Source organism: Aythya ferina (genome assembly GCF_964211825.1).
Source record: "Aythya ferina genome assembly, chromosome: 17".
Classification (NCBI taxonomy): Eukaryota; Metazoa; Chordata; class Aves; order Anseriformes; family Anatidae; genus Aythya; species Aythya ferina.
This window is the reverse complement of record NC_140316.1, coordinates 8667484-8682235: the sequence shown is the minus strand read 5'-3', so window position 1 is coordinate 8682235 and position 14752 is coordinate 8667484. Positions and strand designations below refer to the sequence as shown.

At 59.8% G+C, this 14752-nt stretch overlaps 1 protein-coding gene across 6 annotated transcripts in view; it reads left to right on the top strand.

Moving 5' to 3' along the window:
• The first annotated feature begins 5967 nt into the window (after positions 1-5967).
• SRRM4 (serine/arginine repetitive matrix 4) overlaps positions 5968-14752 on the top strand; it is a 34672-nt gene continuing 25887 nt past the window's right edge. For 3 of the 6 annotated variants that reach the window (XM_084538714.1, XM_084538718.1, XM_084538715.1), the window contains exon 1: positions 5969-6272. In XM_084538714.1, coding sequence (XP_084394840.1) covers positions 6142-6272 — 131 coding nt within the window. In that variant the 5' untranslated portion in view covers positions 5969-6141. Of the gene's footprint in view, positions 6273-14752 lie in introns of all 6 variants that reach the window. The other 3 variants (XM_084538717.1, XM_084538716.1, XM_084538713.1) reach the window with 3 other exon arrangements.

Sequence of the window (14752 nt, the reverse complement as noted above, 5' to 3'; positions counted from 1 at the left end):
AAAGACACAACTCACGGGCACCCGCACGCAGCCCGCTGGCCAGGCAGGAGCATGCAGCGATCTCAGGGGACGGAGCGGCGGCGGCTGCCAAAATCTTTGGGAAGTGTTATTTTGGGGTCTGCCCCCTCCTGCTCCTAATACCGCAGCACCCCGGGCCCCCCCTGCACCCTGCCTTGCCTCGTCCCCAGCCGCGGTGACGGTATTTACAGCTGGAGCGTGCCAGGCCTAATTGCTAATCAGCTCCAGGCAATCAATTCATCTCCCCGTCGCCTCCTCGGGGAGGGGCCGCCTGGCGGAGCTGAAGGTGACTCCTGCAGGAGTTAAGATTAAGATTTTAAAAATACCAGGCGCTAATCAGCACCACTTCGTTAGCAGAGCCAGGGGCTCGGCTGCACTCAGGGGGACCAGGCAGGTGCCCGTGCCTGTGGCTGGGCTCTGCGGGCACCTCTGGGGCATGGCCCCCTCTGGGGAGCTCGCAAATAAAAGCCGTGGAGGGGATTTAAACACAAAATGCCCTTTTATTTTCTTTTATTCTTTCCTTAAAACGCCTGCTGTTGCCCAGGCTGCTTGGGAAGGAGTTATTGCACCATGATGCTCGCTGTGATGCTGTGCAGTGCTCAGCCCGGGGTCTGCCAGGGGTGGAGAAGCCCCATGGTAATTTGGGGTTTGGGAGGGAAGCGAGCATCCCACCTGCTGCAAACAAACCCGCCCTCCCTCCCTTATTGGCTAAATGCTGAAAGCAAGGGGAGATTTTTCCCTTCTAGTTTGTGAAGTGGGAGCAGGGCGGGTGCTTAACGGAGCTCCTGGAAAGTGCCAGCCGCCAGGTTTTGGGGATGGAGGAACCCAAGCAAAGCAGAGCAGCTCTGGTGGTGGAGGGATGCTGATTCCCAGCTTGTAATTAAATTAAGAGAGAGAGACGAGATCAAAAGGGGGCTGTATTAAAGAATAAATCAGGCTCAGGGTGCGGAGTCCCTTCCTTTAATTACCGTGTGGATGTGTAATGGCGAGGGACTCCATCAATCACCGAGGAAAGGAAAGGTGTTGAGCGGAGGGAAGCCTTCCCTGGGTTAATTACTGCTAACGAGGGGCAGGAAGCTGGGCAGAGGACACGCACACTGTGCCACTCCGTGCTCTGTGGCACTGCCTGCAGCTCCCCTGCACTCACAGCCACCAAACCCAGCCCCAGAAGAGCAGCGGGTCACCCTCGGGCTTAAACTCCCTGGTGAGGAGCATCAGTGCGAGTGGGTGATGTCCACCGAGCTGCTCAAAAGCCATCCTGAGGGAAGGACACGTCTGGATTTTCTGCTCGGTTGCTGTTTGCAGGGGCTGCCAGTGGCTCCAGCCCCGATGTCGGGGGCTGTGGGCTCCACCGTCAGCAGTGCCGGCCCGGCCGGGTTGGCACAGCCCCGTTTGTGGCATAATTAATTCTCTTTTGATCATCTGCCGTGTAAATCATCAGTGGCCAGGAGTTAATCACGCGTATGAAATGAATCCTGCTCCTGCCTTAATGAGCGCCCAATCGTGACCGGCATCTGTTTACTCCCCGCACTTTCATCTTCTCTAGAGTGTGAACAATTAATTGTAGCCAATAATCTCCTTTTTATTCCATTAAAAAAAAAATCCGAGAGCGAAGAGCCTGCGCCCCGTGCTCCTGCTCCCCACGTAGCCCCCTTGGCTTTGTTCTTTCACTCCCATCTATAAACGCGTTGTGGGAGCAACCCGGGGGCTGCCCAGCGAGGACGGGGCCGTGTCACCGCCAGCAGGACCCGGTGCTGAGCCCCAGCAGACCCGGCGTGGTTGGACACAGAGGCAGTGCTGGGAGCTTTTAAAAACCCGAGCACCCCAAGCAGCTGAGGACAAACAGCAGGAGCTTGTGGCTTTGCTCCCTAGGGTGGCCGTCCCTGTCCTTGTCACTTCTTGCCCAATGTCCCCTGTGCTGGTGGCAGCTGGCAGGGCTCGACCACGGAGGTGAGGTGAGATGGGGCTCTTGGTCCAGCTTGTAAGGAGAGGGCAAGGTCAGCAAGATTTGGGGCTCCTGGACACGTCCCCTGCCGCGTTGGCTCCCACGGCGTACTTGGCTGTAATTTAGCCTGGTTTAATTGACGTCCAAATTAGCCCTCGTCGAACAGCACCGCAGCTGCATTCAAAAATATATAAAAATTACAGCACAGCAAAACATTTTCACATTTCATTAGCGCGTCTTAATGGGAAGTGTCCGTGCCCCAAATTCTCCAGTTGTTCTCAGCAGTTGAATCTCTCATGGCAGAGGCTGCGCTCCTGCCAAGCGTTGCACGATGCTGGCACGGGCGCAGCGGTGCCGAAACACTGCTGGGGAAAGAGAAGGAAAAGCAGTGGCATAAACGGGCTGCCCCTGGTCTGAAGTGGGCACCGCTGCCTTCCAGGGGCTGGCCCATCCTCTCCGGTGCCTGACTCCATCCCTGCTGCTCCGAGCTCATCTCCAGCACCCCCCAACCCTGGGGACCCCCCCAGCCCCTCGGCTCAGCCGCCTGCGAGCCGGGGACACGTCCCCACGCCTCCTGTTCCTGTCCTCCTTTTCTCCCCATGTCATTGGCATTCAGCTCTCCTGTTTATTCAATTAGCGCATTTCTGCTTAATTATCTGATTAATCTGAACATGTCTAATTGCTACATTAGCGGGGTGGGGGTGCCTGTCCCCCCGCTGCAGTGCACAAGGCCACAGTCAAAGGAGCCGCAGCGGGAGCCAGGAGTGGCTGCGTCCTGTCCTGCGTGGGTCACGGGAGCTTTCCTGTCCCAGCCTGGATGGGAATTGTCTCGGACAGGCGCTGGGAGAAAGCCTGCCCCAAATCTTGGCTGATGTCCCCAGGGGAAGGAGGGATGGGATGGGACGGGATGGGATGGGATGGGCAGGTCCCAGCACCACCACCCCATCTCCAAGCCCTGGGTACTGCTGGTGCCGTCCCAGTGCTGAAGGCTGGTTGCTGCCAGCTGCCAAAATTGCTGCTGAAATTTCCACCTTCCCATGTTTGCTGGGCAGCCCTCCTGTTTCGAGGAATGAGGGCTTTTTCTCCCTTCCCTCTTCTCCCTCTCCCCCAGAGCCTCATCCATGGATGTCCCCAGCTGTGGGGAGAACAGAGGGACCCTGCGGTGTGCGCGGCTCTGCCTGGGAGCCTCTCAAGGGGGGAAAACTTTCCATAAAACGGAGGTTTCCAAAGGGAAAGATGAATGCTGGCGTATGAGGGATAGACCCCATGAAGTGCTGCAGCCTCAGCACGGGGCCAAAATCCCCCCCCCCCTGCCGACTGGGGCTGGGTTAGTGGAGGGAATAATTGGTAGGTGCTTCTGAAGCGTAATGAGTCGAGGGCGCTCGCAGCTTTTGTTTATTGACTCTCGAGATCTAATGAATGCTTCCAAAGGTAATTATTGATTTTCTGCATTTGCAGGAAGCCTGCTTGGCTGGGGGATGAAGTGGAGATGGAAATGGGGAGGTTTTGTGCAAGACCGAGCTCTGTTTCTTCCTCTGGCCTCGTGTCACTGAAGCGTCTTTGCCGTGGGGGCAATGGGGGCACGGAGATGTGGGTCCAGGTGCCAGGATGGTGCCAGTGGGGTCACTGCACCAGCACTGTCCTGGCCATGGGGACATGGGGACAGGCCTGGATGTGCTTCCCTGGGGATTCAGGGACCCCAAGCACCATGGGCACAGAGCAGCAGGTGCTCAGCACCCACCGGGGTTCTGCGGCACGTGGCGCAGCAAGCAAATAATCCAAACCCAAGGGAAAATTCAGCGTTTATAGAAAAATCTTTGTCCGGCTCCAGGCCAAACCCAGCTCTCTTCTCTCTCTAGAAGGAGGGAAGAGATTAAAATGTAATCCTGGGTAAACACATTTTCTGCTTCCCGTCCCCGGGGGCACCTCTCAGCACGCACGGAGCCACCCCACCGCTCACTCCTGTCGAGGGAGACAGGATCTAAACCCGGGGAGGTTAACCCTTTGGGTTTGGGGGAGGAAAAAGGGGGACTAAGCATCACCGGGGGATGGCACGGGGCTGGCAGCCACACCGGTGCCACCCGGCGTTGCCGCCGTGCTTTTTGCGGGCGTCTTGCGCCGCTTTTCCCGGCTGTTTATTTACGAGGCGATTTATTGCAGCGCCGTTGCTGTACGGCGGGGAGGCGCGTTCCTCGGAGCCTCCGTTAACGGAGCCAATTGCTTAATTGGCTGCCGATGTCCCCGCGAGGTACGCCAGGAGAGGTTTCACCTCGTAGCGATCGCTGCCTCCCCCCTGCTCACGCGCCACCCACGCTGCCGATTTAATAGCGCAAACATTTGTTATTCCTCCCATTCAGCAGCCAGGTTGGGGGCGTTCGGAGCAGCTCCAGGTGTGGGCTGGGCTTTGGGGGACAACAGGGGACAGCCGGGCTCGTCTGGGGCCAGGTGGCCTGGGGATTAGAGGAGAGAAGGGCCAGGCGGGCTGGAAGCCTTGCGTGGTGCCGTGGGGCCTCGGCTGCAGCTGGCGGTGGCTGCACTCATCCTGCAGAGCTGGGAGCTGGTGCTGGGCTGGGTGTTGGGGTAACGAGCTGCATTTATGGGGGGGAGCTGGCACCAGGCTGGGATCCTTCCCCCCGTGCTCCTGCACCCACACCAGCAGCACCCGAGAAGCCCCAGGGGCACCAGCTGGGGGTGAGGCTGTCCCCATGGGACAAGGTCAGCTCTCTGCCCGTGCAGATGCTGTCCTAACCCCTCGGGCTTTCCAGGTGGAGCTGGCTGTGTTTTACAAAGCCCTGCTGGACCTCTGCCTGACTCTGCTGCTGCCGAGGTTTTAGGGTTTTAGGCTTGCTGCTCTCCGTGCAGGGCCACAGCCCGGGGCCTGGGTACAGAAAGCAAAAAGCAGCAGGGCTGGAGGATGTCAGACAGGCAACGCCCTGCTACCTCCTGCTAATTTTGCATCCATCGCAAGGAGGTGATCAAGTTTGCTGTGGTTTTCCCTCCTTCCTCAGCTCCCGCTGCCTATTGTTCCTGGCTCTGCCATCCCCAGCTGCTTACATAAAGCAGCACGCGGCGAGCCGAGGCACAATAGCGAGTGCCTCCGCCACCCAAGGTCACCGCCTCTCACTTGTGCTCCCAAGCGCCGGCTCCGAGAAGCATTTTCTCCCAGAAACAGCTTTATTGGGCTCGGTGCAAGAGGCTGGGGGGATCACGCCGCTGCACTTGCCCCAGCCCAGGTGCCCCGGTGGCGAGGAGGGGTCGGATCCTGCCCCGGGTGCTGAGCCCTTGGTTTTGGAGCTGCTTTGGGTTTCCCTCCCTGCTGCTGCCCCAAGCTGGGGCTGAGAAGCAGCAAAGCCCAGCTCTGCCCCTCCACCTCACCGTTAAATGGGAGAGGATGGAGGGGGAGGAAAGGAAGAGTTTGTTTCCCAAATCCCTTCCCCGTGCAGATCCCAGTGCGGACCAGATACAGAAAGCTCCCTGTGGCTTTTTGCTCCTTTTCCTCTTGGTGATCCGAGCTGGTGCCTATATTTTTTTTTTCAGTGAGCAGCTGGGAGAGGGCAAAACCAGAGGCTGAACCCAGCCAGAGAGGAGATGCTCCTGGGGAGCACCCCTGGACCGGGAGCCCCGGGCTGGTCACCACGGGGCCCATTTGGGTGATAAAACGGGCGATGTACTTGGGTGGTGACCGGCCTGGGGCTCCCGATCCAGGGATGCTCCTGATCCAGGGGTGCTTCTGGTCCAGGGATGCTCCGGATCCAGGGATGCTCCGGATCCAGGATGCTTCAGATCCAGAGATGCTCCTGGTCCAGAGATGCTCCTGGTTCAGGGATGCTCCTGGTTCAGGGATGCTCCTGGTCCAGGGATGCTCCGGATCCAGGATGCTGCAGCCCGGGAGCTGCTCTCGGTCCGGGGCTGCTCCCGGCGGAGCAGCTGCGGGAGGCGGCACCGGGGAGGGGACGGCGGCGGGGCCCGGCCCCATTCCCCGCCTCGCCGCCACAAAACGGGAGCCGGGAGCGGCTCGGCCCCACACGCCCCCCGCCAGCCGCGCCGAACCGGGCTAACCCCGAGCCGCAGCAGCCCCGGGCACCCGAACCTGAGCCGTGCGGGGCCGGGAGGGATGTAACAGCGATCAGCACCGCGGAGAGCGGCGGAGCGGAGCCGTGCCGAGCCGTGCCGGGGCCATGGCCAGCGTGCAGCAGGGCGAGAAGCAGCTCTTCGAGAAGTTCTGGCGAGGAACCTTCAAAGCCGTGGCCACGCCGCGCCCCGAGAGCATCATCGTGGCCAGCATCACCGCCCGCAAGCCGCTGCCCAGGTAAGGGCTCGGGGACACCCCCCCCAGGCTCAGCACCGCCACCGGGCTCTGCCCCAAATCCCTGCTGGTTCCCCTCCTTCTGCCACCCCCGAGGGTCTCACTTAGGGGTTGGGGACCCAAGGGACCCCCGTGCGCAGGGCTGGGGGATCCCTCCCCGGGCTGATGCACGCTTGGGAAACTTTGGCTGCCTCTGAGCAGGGGGCTAGAAAGCTCTCGCTGGGCTGTGGGGTGAAAGGGGGAAGCTGGAGGGGTCACCAGGCACAAAGTGGGGGCGCCCCCAGCCCCACCGTGCAGCCCCCAGGGTGTGCGTCCCGCTGGCTTGGTCCTGCAGCACCCGGACCCCGCGGGAAGGTGACCTGGGGGGGGCAGCCACTAGGGACGGGGTGGGGGGACACAATGACACCCCCAGGACTCGTAGCCCAGGGGCTGTGGCCACCCCTGCCTTGCCAGGTGTGCGGTTGGGGCAAAAACCTGCAGAAAAAGGCAAAAGGGGCAGCGGTGCCCAGCCGGTACCCAGCAGGGCCATCGGATGCGCCAGGACCCGTGCGGCTTCTTCATGACAGCGCCTTCCCGGCTTGGGAGCACCCGAATTTGTCTTGTTGGCTGCCTCGATGGTGTTAAAAGCCGTCCTCTCGGCGTTGTTTTCCCAAGGGACTGAGCCAGGCTTCTGCCTCCTGGGGCTGCTCGGGTTGGGAAACTGGGAACCGGCACTGGGAGCTGGGAAAGGCTCGGAGCTGGGCGCCTGCTCTGCACCCCTCCGAAAGCCCGCTCTGGTTTTCCCGAAGGCTTCGCGGCAACACCGATCCCATCGGCCTCGTGGCCCCGAGTGCACGCCGGGCTAATTTAGGAGCAAATCCCCTAAAGCCAAGCGGCACCGGGGGCAGGTGGGGAGGCCAGGTAGCCCGGCGAGGCGCTGCGGTGACCAGCTGGCTCTCTGCTCCCACACTTGACAGCCGTGGGGCAGCAGGGTTTTTCCTCTCGCAGAAGGGGATTTTCCTCCTTCCAGCTGGCCCCACAGTCCCCCTGGGAGGCTCCGTGCCCTGTGGGCTCCCCGCGAGCCCCCCAAAACGGAGCACGGTGCTGCCCCATCCCTCAGCACCGCTCCCGGAGATAAATCCCCTTCCATCTTAATTCCCATCAAGCTCCCGGGGAGGTTCAGCGGGTTAAAGCCCTGCTAAAACCACGTTTCATCCCCGGAACAAAAGAATACATTAATCCTGGCCAGGGGCTGCCCGCTCCCCCGGGGGGGGGGCTCCTGCCAAGCCGAGGGGTTCCCGAGCGCTTCATGGCACGGAAGGGGAAAAATCAAGGCGGTCGCTTCCCGTCTTCACTTTCTTCTCGTCCGACTCTTTTTTTAATTTATTTTTGCGAGAAGGCTGCGGGTGGCTGCTCGTTATTTCGGTGCTGGAGCCTAATTACCCGGCGAGCAGCCCGCAGCTGCTGCAGCGCGGCCGGGAAACGCTCGGCTTTGCAGAGGGGGGCACCGAGGGGCCCGGGGCTGTCACCTGCCCGCTGTCACCCCCCGGCCACCCCCGGGGACTTCACCCTGGGGCAGGTAACGGCGTTGGAGGGGGACACGGGGGGGACCGAGGCTGTGTCCGTGCCTGCCAGATGGCCGAACTGGGTCACACCAGGGCAGCGCGGGGATTTGCGCTTTAACCCCCAGTCCCCCGGGACGTGCTGCGCGTGGCGGGCAGGGAGGGGGGGTCACTACGTTTTGGGGGGGGGGGTGAACACCGTTTTGCCACCTGGTTTGCCATCACCGGTGATTTTGGGGACGGGACAGGGTACCTGCTGTCTCCCATCCCAACCCGCAGCGTTTTGGCACCGCTGGGTCCCCGAGCATCGGCACCAGGGCGTGCTGCTTGGGGAGGTTGGGGGGGGGACACGGACCCAGCTTGCGGCCCCCCCGGCTCTGCTAATCCCCCCCTTGTCCGCCGGGCATCTGCTCCGCGGGGAGAGGCGGCCGGGCCTGGCTGCCATCTGCTCCCAACGAGCCGCAGCGCTAATGAGCCCGTGGCCCCGGCCCAACGGGGGGAGCGGGGCTTGAAAAGAAAAGTGGAGAAGTGGAGGGGTGGGGGGGGGGAGAGAAGAAAAGCCCCCCCCTGCCTCCAACCGCAGTCCTCGGGGGTGCTGTCAATAGGGAGGCTTTGTCTGCCCCTGCCCTCCAGCTCCAGCTGGACGGCGGCGGCGGCGCTAATTAGGCAGCTCGGGGGCTGCTGGGGGGAGCCCGGGGTGAAGGCGGCGAGGACAGAGCTGGGGATGCTCGGGGGACCCACGGTGCCTTCCTCCTCCTCCTCCTTCTCCTCCTCCTCCTCCTCTTCCTCCTTCTGCACAGCCTCATCCACCTGCCTCCGCTGGGCCCATTTCCAGTGGGGAAAAGTTCATCAGAGAGCATTTGCTGGGCTCTGGCGGCCGCCAAACGTCCCCCCAAGGCTGCCCCAGCACCTCCAGGGGTCTCGCAGGGCTCTGGAGGATGAAGCCGAGGTTAGAGATGCTGCAGGGCCCCCAAAAGCCCTGGGGAAAACACCCCTCATGTTCCTGCTCCCCTCCTGGCAATGAGAGAGGTGCCCGAAAAAAGGACTTGGGCTCTCCTTTGGGAACAGCATGGAAAAGGGGGCTCATAAAGCCCGCACCCCTGCAGGCAGATTGCCTCCCTCCCTTGAGGTCTGGGTAATAAAAATAAAGATGTGGGGCTGTGGGACCCAGCACTGCCATGGGGACTGGAGCCTTCATCCCCCTCGCCTCCTGTCTTGCAGCCGGGCCTTTCTTTGGGCTTTCTTTAGGTTTTTCTCTAATATGAACTTATCAAACGCGCTCCCCGCATCAGCGAAATGAAATCATTTCGTGCATGACCGCCCTTCCCTTTTCTCTTTATTTCCACCTTTTCTTCCTGCGGCCACCGAAACCTCCTCATCTCCGCAAGGCCCCGAGCAGCCCAGGAGGGTCGGGGCAGGCGCTGGGTTTGGTGCCCGCTCAGCGGGGCCACGCAGCCCCCCTGCTGCGGGAGGCTCGGGGCTGGCTCCTCCAGCAGCTGAGGGAGCCGGGAGTGTAAAAATAGCAATTTTTTTTATTTTTTTTGTGCAGGCGACGGGAGCGCCTTCCCTGCCATTGCAGCGGGGACTGCGGGGAGGGCTTAAAAAAAAAAAACTAAAAGTGGGAACGAACTCGGTTGGAAGGGGGAAAGGAGCCGGGGGACGTGGTGGGAACCCCGTGCCGCTCTTGGCCTTTTGCAGGGAGGCAGCCCTGTAGCTGGCTGGATGCTCGCAGGATGCCGTCCTGCAGCAGGATGGTGAATTGGGCTGAAATAAGCCTCTTTTGGGGCAGGACGCGCTCAGCCAGGCGTTTCGAGGCTGAGCCGGGTCCCTGAGCCCCCAGCCTGTGGTTGGGGCTAATTGCTTCACTGATGACTCGTTTAACGCTCCGTGTTTAATTGATGTCTCTCCATTAATGAAACAAGACCAGGTGGCTGCAGCCGGCCGGGCTCCGGGGGCTCTCCCAGTGTGCTCCCAGTGCGCTCCCAGTGTGCTTGGGTGGGCAGCAGGACGAGGTGCTCAGCAGGGTGCTGCTCCTTCGGGATTGCTCTGCTCTGCTCGCTGCCCCCTTCCCTCTTTGTTCCCGGGGCCAGAGGAAGGCCCAGCGTGCAGATAGGGGCTGCAAACACCACTGTGATGCTTGATCCCAAATCCCAAGGATTAGGAACGGGGGCTCGGCCAGTGCACGCCTCGTCTGCATGTGCGAGTGGCTGGAAGTGCTCAGGAACCCAAGGGTCACGGTGAGAAAATGGCTTTTGGCCAACACCGACTGCCAGCAGAGCATCGCCCTGGCACAGCAGGGCAGTGCTGGGGCTGCAGTTTGGGGTTTTTGGCTTTGGGGTTTTGGGGATTTTTGGCTTTGCCTGGGTGTGCTTGAACACAGCACTTTGGGTGCGACAGGAGAGGACTGGGGCAGGAGGCTGGGATTTCAGCTGTCAGGATGAAGAACCGGCTACTGCCCAGCAAGGGAAATATTTTTGCATTATGAGAGATTTCACAGCTAAAGACCTCCGGCGTGCGGGGTGCAGGAGGGGCGGTAGGGCTTTGCTCAAGCTGCCCCGCTGAGGCTGTTGGTTTCCCACCAGACACCTTTATTTTCAGCTGCCTGCGTCGTCTTCGCCTTCCTCCACGTCCCTGTTTGTCGCATGAGGAGCAGGGGCCAGGGCTCACCGCGCCGTTCATGGTGGAGAGGCAGCGAAGCCGGCGTCCCGCTTGCCCTCCCCACTGCTCCGCTATCGATTTGGCCTCAGCTCCCTTCACCGTGCTCTGATTTCTTTCAATTAGGCTCTGAGCGAAGCCCCTGCGGCGTTCAATAGGGCTGGGCCCAGCACATCGGGATGGTTTGGCCGGGGATGCTCGGGGACGCTCCTGCACCCCGCCACGAGCACCCCCCTGCGTCCCACCGGGGTGACCCCACTGCTCGAAGGCTGCTCCTTCTCCCCTATTTTTGCCATGGGGGAGCTGAACCCAGCCTGAGCATCCCTCAACCCCTCGCCAAGGTGCTCCTTTCCCCTCGGTGGCTGTCACCTCCTTGGGGACATCCTTGTCCGGGCCGCTGCTGGGGGTCACGTTGGTGCCGGCACGCTAACGGGCAGAGCAGAGCGCTGGTAGGGAGCAGAGAGCCCTGCACTTCAGCTCCAGCTGCAATTGCTGAAGCTAAAGCGATGCGGCTGGTGGTAACAGGATGGTGACACCGCCTGGATTTGTATTTCATGCTGCTTCCAAGGGCCTGTAATTTTCATCAGCACCGCACGACTTTTTATAGAACAGAAAAATGTGCGAGCGCTTAATGAGCTGTAATTCTGGAGAGCTTCTGCCTTGATTGGGACTAATTATTTTCTTTATAAAAATAATTAACAACCCACGCAACCCGCGGAGTGAGAGGCATGTGGCATTAATTAAACCATGCGGGGTTTCCAGCGCACCTTTATCCGGCACGCCCCGGCCACGCGGCTGCCCTGCGCTGCACGAAGCTGGGCTCAGCATCAGCGGGCACAAAGGCGAGGGACGGGGCGGGGACAGGGGCACACCGAGGCCACCCCCAGCCCAAATTTCCCCTCCTTTTCCAACACCTTGAGGTCCCAGGACGAGCCCCAGGTGACCGCCGACGGGGAGCGCGTGCACCCGTGCGCTCAGCCACGCGCTGACATAGCGGGTAATTGTTAACGGGACTAATTCCCCTATTTTCCTGGAGGTGTTCTGGGGAGTAATGAATACATTTGCATAATCTTGATTTTGTTTGTGAGTAATTCTGGATTATCCACATGTGGATAACACGGGGGCTTTGCCGTTCTAGGCTGCCTTTCGGCCGAGGATAGCAGAGCGTTTTACAAACATTGGTTCAGCCCCACGAATCCCAGCAAGCACTAAAATTATTATTACACCCAATTAAAGACGGGTGTGCGGAGCGGGGAAATGATTCTCTCCAGCCACGGGGCCAGGAGCGCTGGGAGCTGGCTGCTTCCTCCAGACCTTCCCCCTAGGGAGCAGCAAACCCATAAATATCCTCCCCTCGCTCTTCCCCGGTGATTTAAAGCCCTGTGCAGGGCTGCAGGGTGGAGGAGGTGGCTGGAGACGAGACCTGGGAGTGGAGAGGGAGGGATTTTTCCTGGCTTGGCCCCAAAAGCAGCCCTGGGTGGCATGGGCACGCCATCCTCAACCTCCTGAGTGGAGATGAGGCCCCATTGTCTCTCCTAGAAACTGTCTTTAAAAAAATACCTCCTGCCACCCATCTCCAGGCAGCTGGTGAGACTGCCGAGGTGATTCCCACAGCACCTGGGGGGTTTGGGGAAAGGAAGTCTGGAGCCACACCAAACCCACCCAGCCATGAAGCTGTGCTCCCCACGCTCCCCATCTGCTCTGTCCCAGCCCCGTGTAGCCCAGGGTGTCACCGTGGGGTAGATATTAGGGAGAAAAGTCCCAAATGGGGGACGCCCAAGGGACCCCATCTCGGGGGTGGTTTATTTGTGGGGTCTGAGTGTCCTGCCCCCATCCTGGAGGGAGAAGCTGGCCATCATCTCCTGGTGTCCCCCGCTGTCCCCACCAACCCAAGTTGCTCCCTGGGCAGGTGGATGTTGCACAGGCAGGTTGGGTTTGGGAGTTATTGGGGTTGTTTTCCATTCGTTTTCCAGTGGGAATTAAAATAAAATAAAAGAAAGGGCAAAGAAATAGAGAGGGCATGCCACTGCTCCAGGGGCAGCCTCTCTCCCCGTCCTCTCCCCCTGCCGCCATGCCCTGTGCCTGATCTGTGCTCACAGCAATCTCCCATCGCTCCTGGAAGCTGTGTGCTCACACGCCGCTCTTCGATTAAAAGTTAACGAGCTATGTTATTGGCAAATAAACTGTTTATCTCGCCGCCGTTCGCCCTGCCAAATGGAGCAGGGCTGCAGACAGGGGAGCTGGCGTGTTGTGACGAGCACCCGCAGCCCTACCCGGTGCCGGGCCCTGGCTGCGGTGCCATCGCCGTCACCTTTCCAGGCATGGGGACCCGGAGGGTGTTTGCCTAAGGAGGGGGATTTGAGAATAGGAAAGGCTCGGGGCTGTCCAGCCCCTGGGGAGGAGGGCACGCAGCCGTGGGGACCCTCTGAAGGATGGCTCACGGAGCATTGCTCCTGTCCCCGGAGCACCTGTCACCGACCCCACTGCCAGCGGGGACGCGCCTCTGTTTTTGGGCAGCCATGCGTGGCAAATCAGCTGCTGGAAAATAAAGAGCTGAGCTGCTTTTTTTTAAAATTTTTTTTGGCCCGGGGTGTGATGAGAGGAGGTCGTGAAGCGTTTCTGGAGGCCAAGAAGCAAAAGGAGCCGCCGCCGCGTTGGGGCTTGCAGCAGGAGGAGGGCATCACAGGAAGGGAAACGAGGCGTGGTGGCGAAAATTGGATGAAAAACATCTATTAGAGAGTGGCGTTTCTCTTCTGTGCTTAAACTGCATCAAGAAAAAAAGCCACGCGCTTTTCTGCAGCTGGCGCCTCTGCTGATGCACGGGAAAATAGTGGAGAGAAGATTAAAATGGAACTGGCTTGGAATCTGTGCAATCAGGGAAAATATCTCGGTGATTTGCTATTATAATTTTCAATAACAAACTGCAGGGCTCCTGCCGCACTAATAATAACAGTCTGAATGAGGTGGGGAAGGAACCTGCCGTGGGGTGCTTGTGTGTCTGTGTTTGTGGAAAGCACTTTACAATCTCCCCCATCTCCTAATTTTGAAGAGGTATTTTTAGTGCCTATTTCAAAGGGATTTATGTAAACACATCTGCTGGAGTTTGGGCTTGGAAAGGGCTTTACAACCTTCCTTTTCCCCCCTCCCTCTCCTGGGACAAAGGAACGGTTCCACAATTTTCTTTTTCAATCAGCTGAGAAGAGACAGAGAAAATAAAAGGGTAATTTTGCCAGCACAGAAAAAAAAATCTCCTCTGCCTGAAGTGGTGCAGAGCAGCCAAGGTGCTGGGCAGAGGCGATGTGCGGGGATGGCTGCGGGACCGCCGGGTCCCACTGCTGTGGCTGCGGGCACTTCTCGCTCTTCCTGGAGCTATGGGTGCCTGTGTCCTTTCATGGGCTGATGTCCCTCAGCGAGACATCCATCATTGGCTTTGCCAGTGAAATATTTGCAACTAACAGGCTCATCAGAGAGGCTTTAACCTTTTGAGTTTTCGGGGCTCCAGTCGGCTGGAGCTGTGCCTGTTTTTGCACCGGGGTCTGCTGAGGTGATGGGAATGAGAAGCCAGCTGGGGCTGAAAAGGGCAAGGTAGTGAAGTGCCGGTGCTGGTTTTCCCAAATATTCTGTCTTGAGCTCAGAAGTGCTGGTGGAGTGGATCTCCCAAGTGTGGCCAGTGCTGGAGGTCTCCAAAGTGCTCGTGCATTCAGCCAGATCCCTGCGGCACCGGGCTGGGCATCCAGCACCCCATTACTCTGTGCCTGTAGAAGTAAAATAAATCTTAAAAAAAAAAAAAGGCCTGGTGGGCATGATCCAGCCCCGTTGTGCCTGTTCTGCTGCTTGCACAGCTGCTGAGAAGGGTGGAGGGGCCTTGGAGTGGCCCCAGAGGGCTGGGGCTGCTGGAGCTGGTCCCGCGGAGGCGAGAGATGCTGCCACTGCTGCCCTGGCAATGGTGTCCCGCAGCTGGAAGGTCACGAGGAAGGCAACGTTCCAGCTTTTCTCTCCTCCAGAGAGAAAGGAGAGAAGGAGAAAGGCTGCTTGATGAAAGCTTTGTGGCAGGAGATGGCTGGGGGACGTGGGAGCCCGGGGACAGGGGAGGGGGCTGCGTCACCGAGAGCCGCGGTCCATGGCCTGATGAGACAGCACGTGGCCATGGCACTGAGCTCTGTGATGGAGATGTGGTGATGGTTTGTGAGAGAGCTCTGCTCCCCGAGGCTGCAAATACCCTCTGCCTTTGCCCCGTCCTCAGCGAAAGGCCAGCAGCCACCTCTCCACGCTGTCATACCCTGGCTG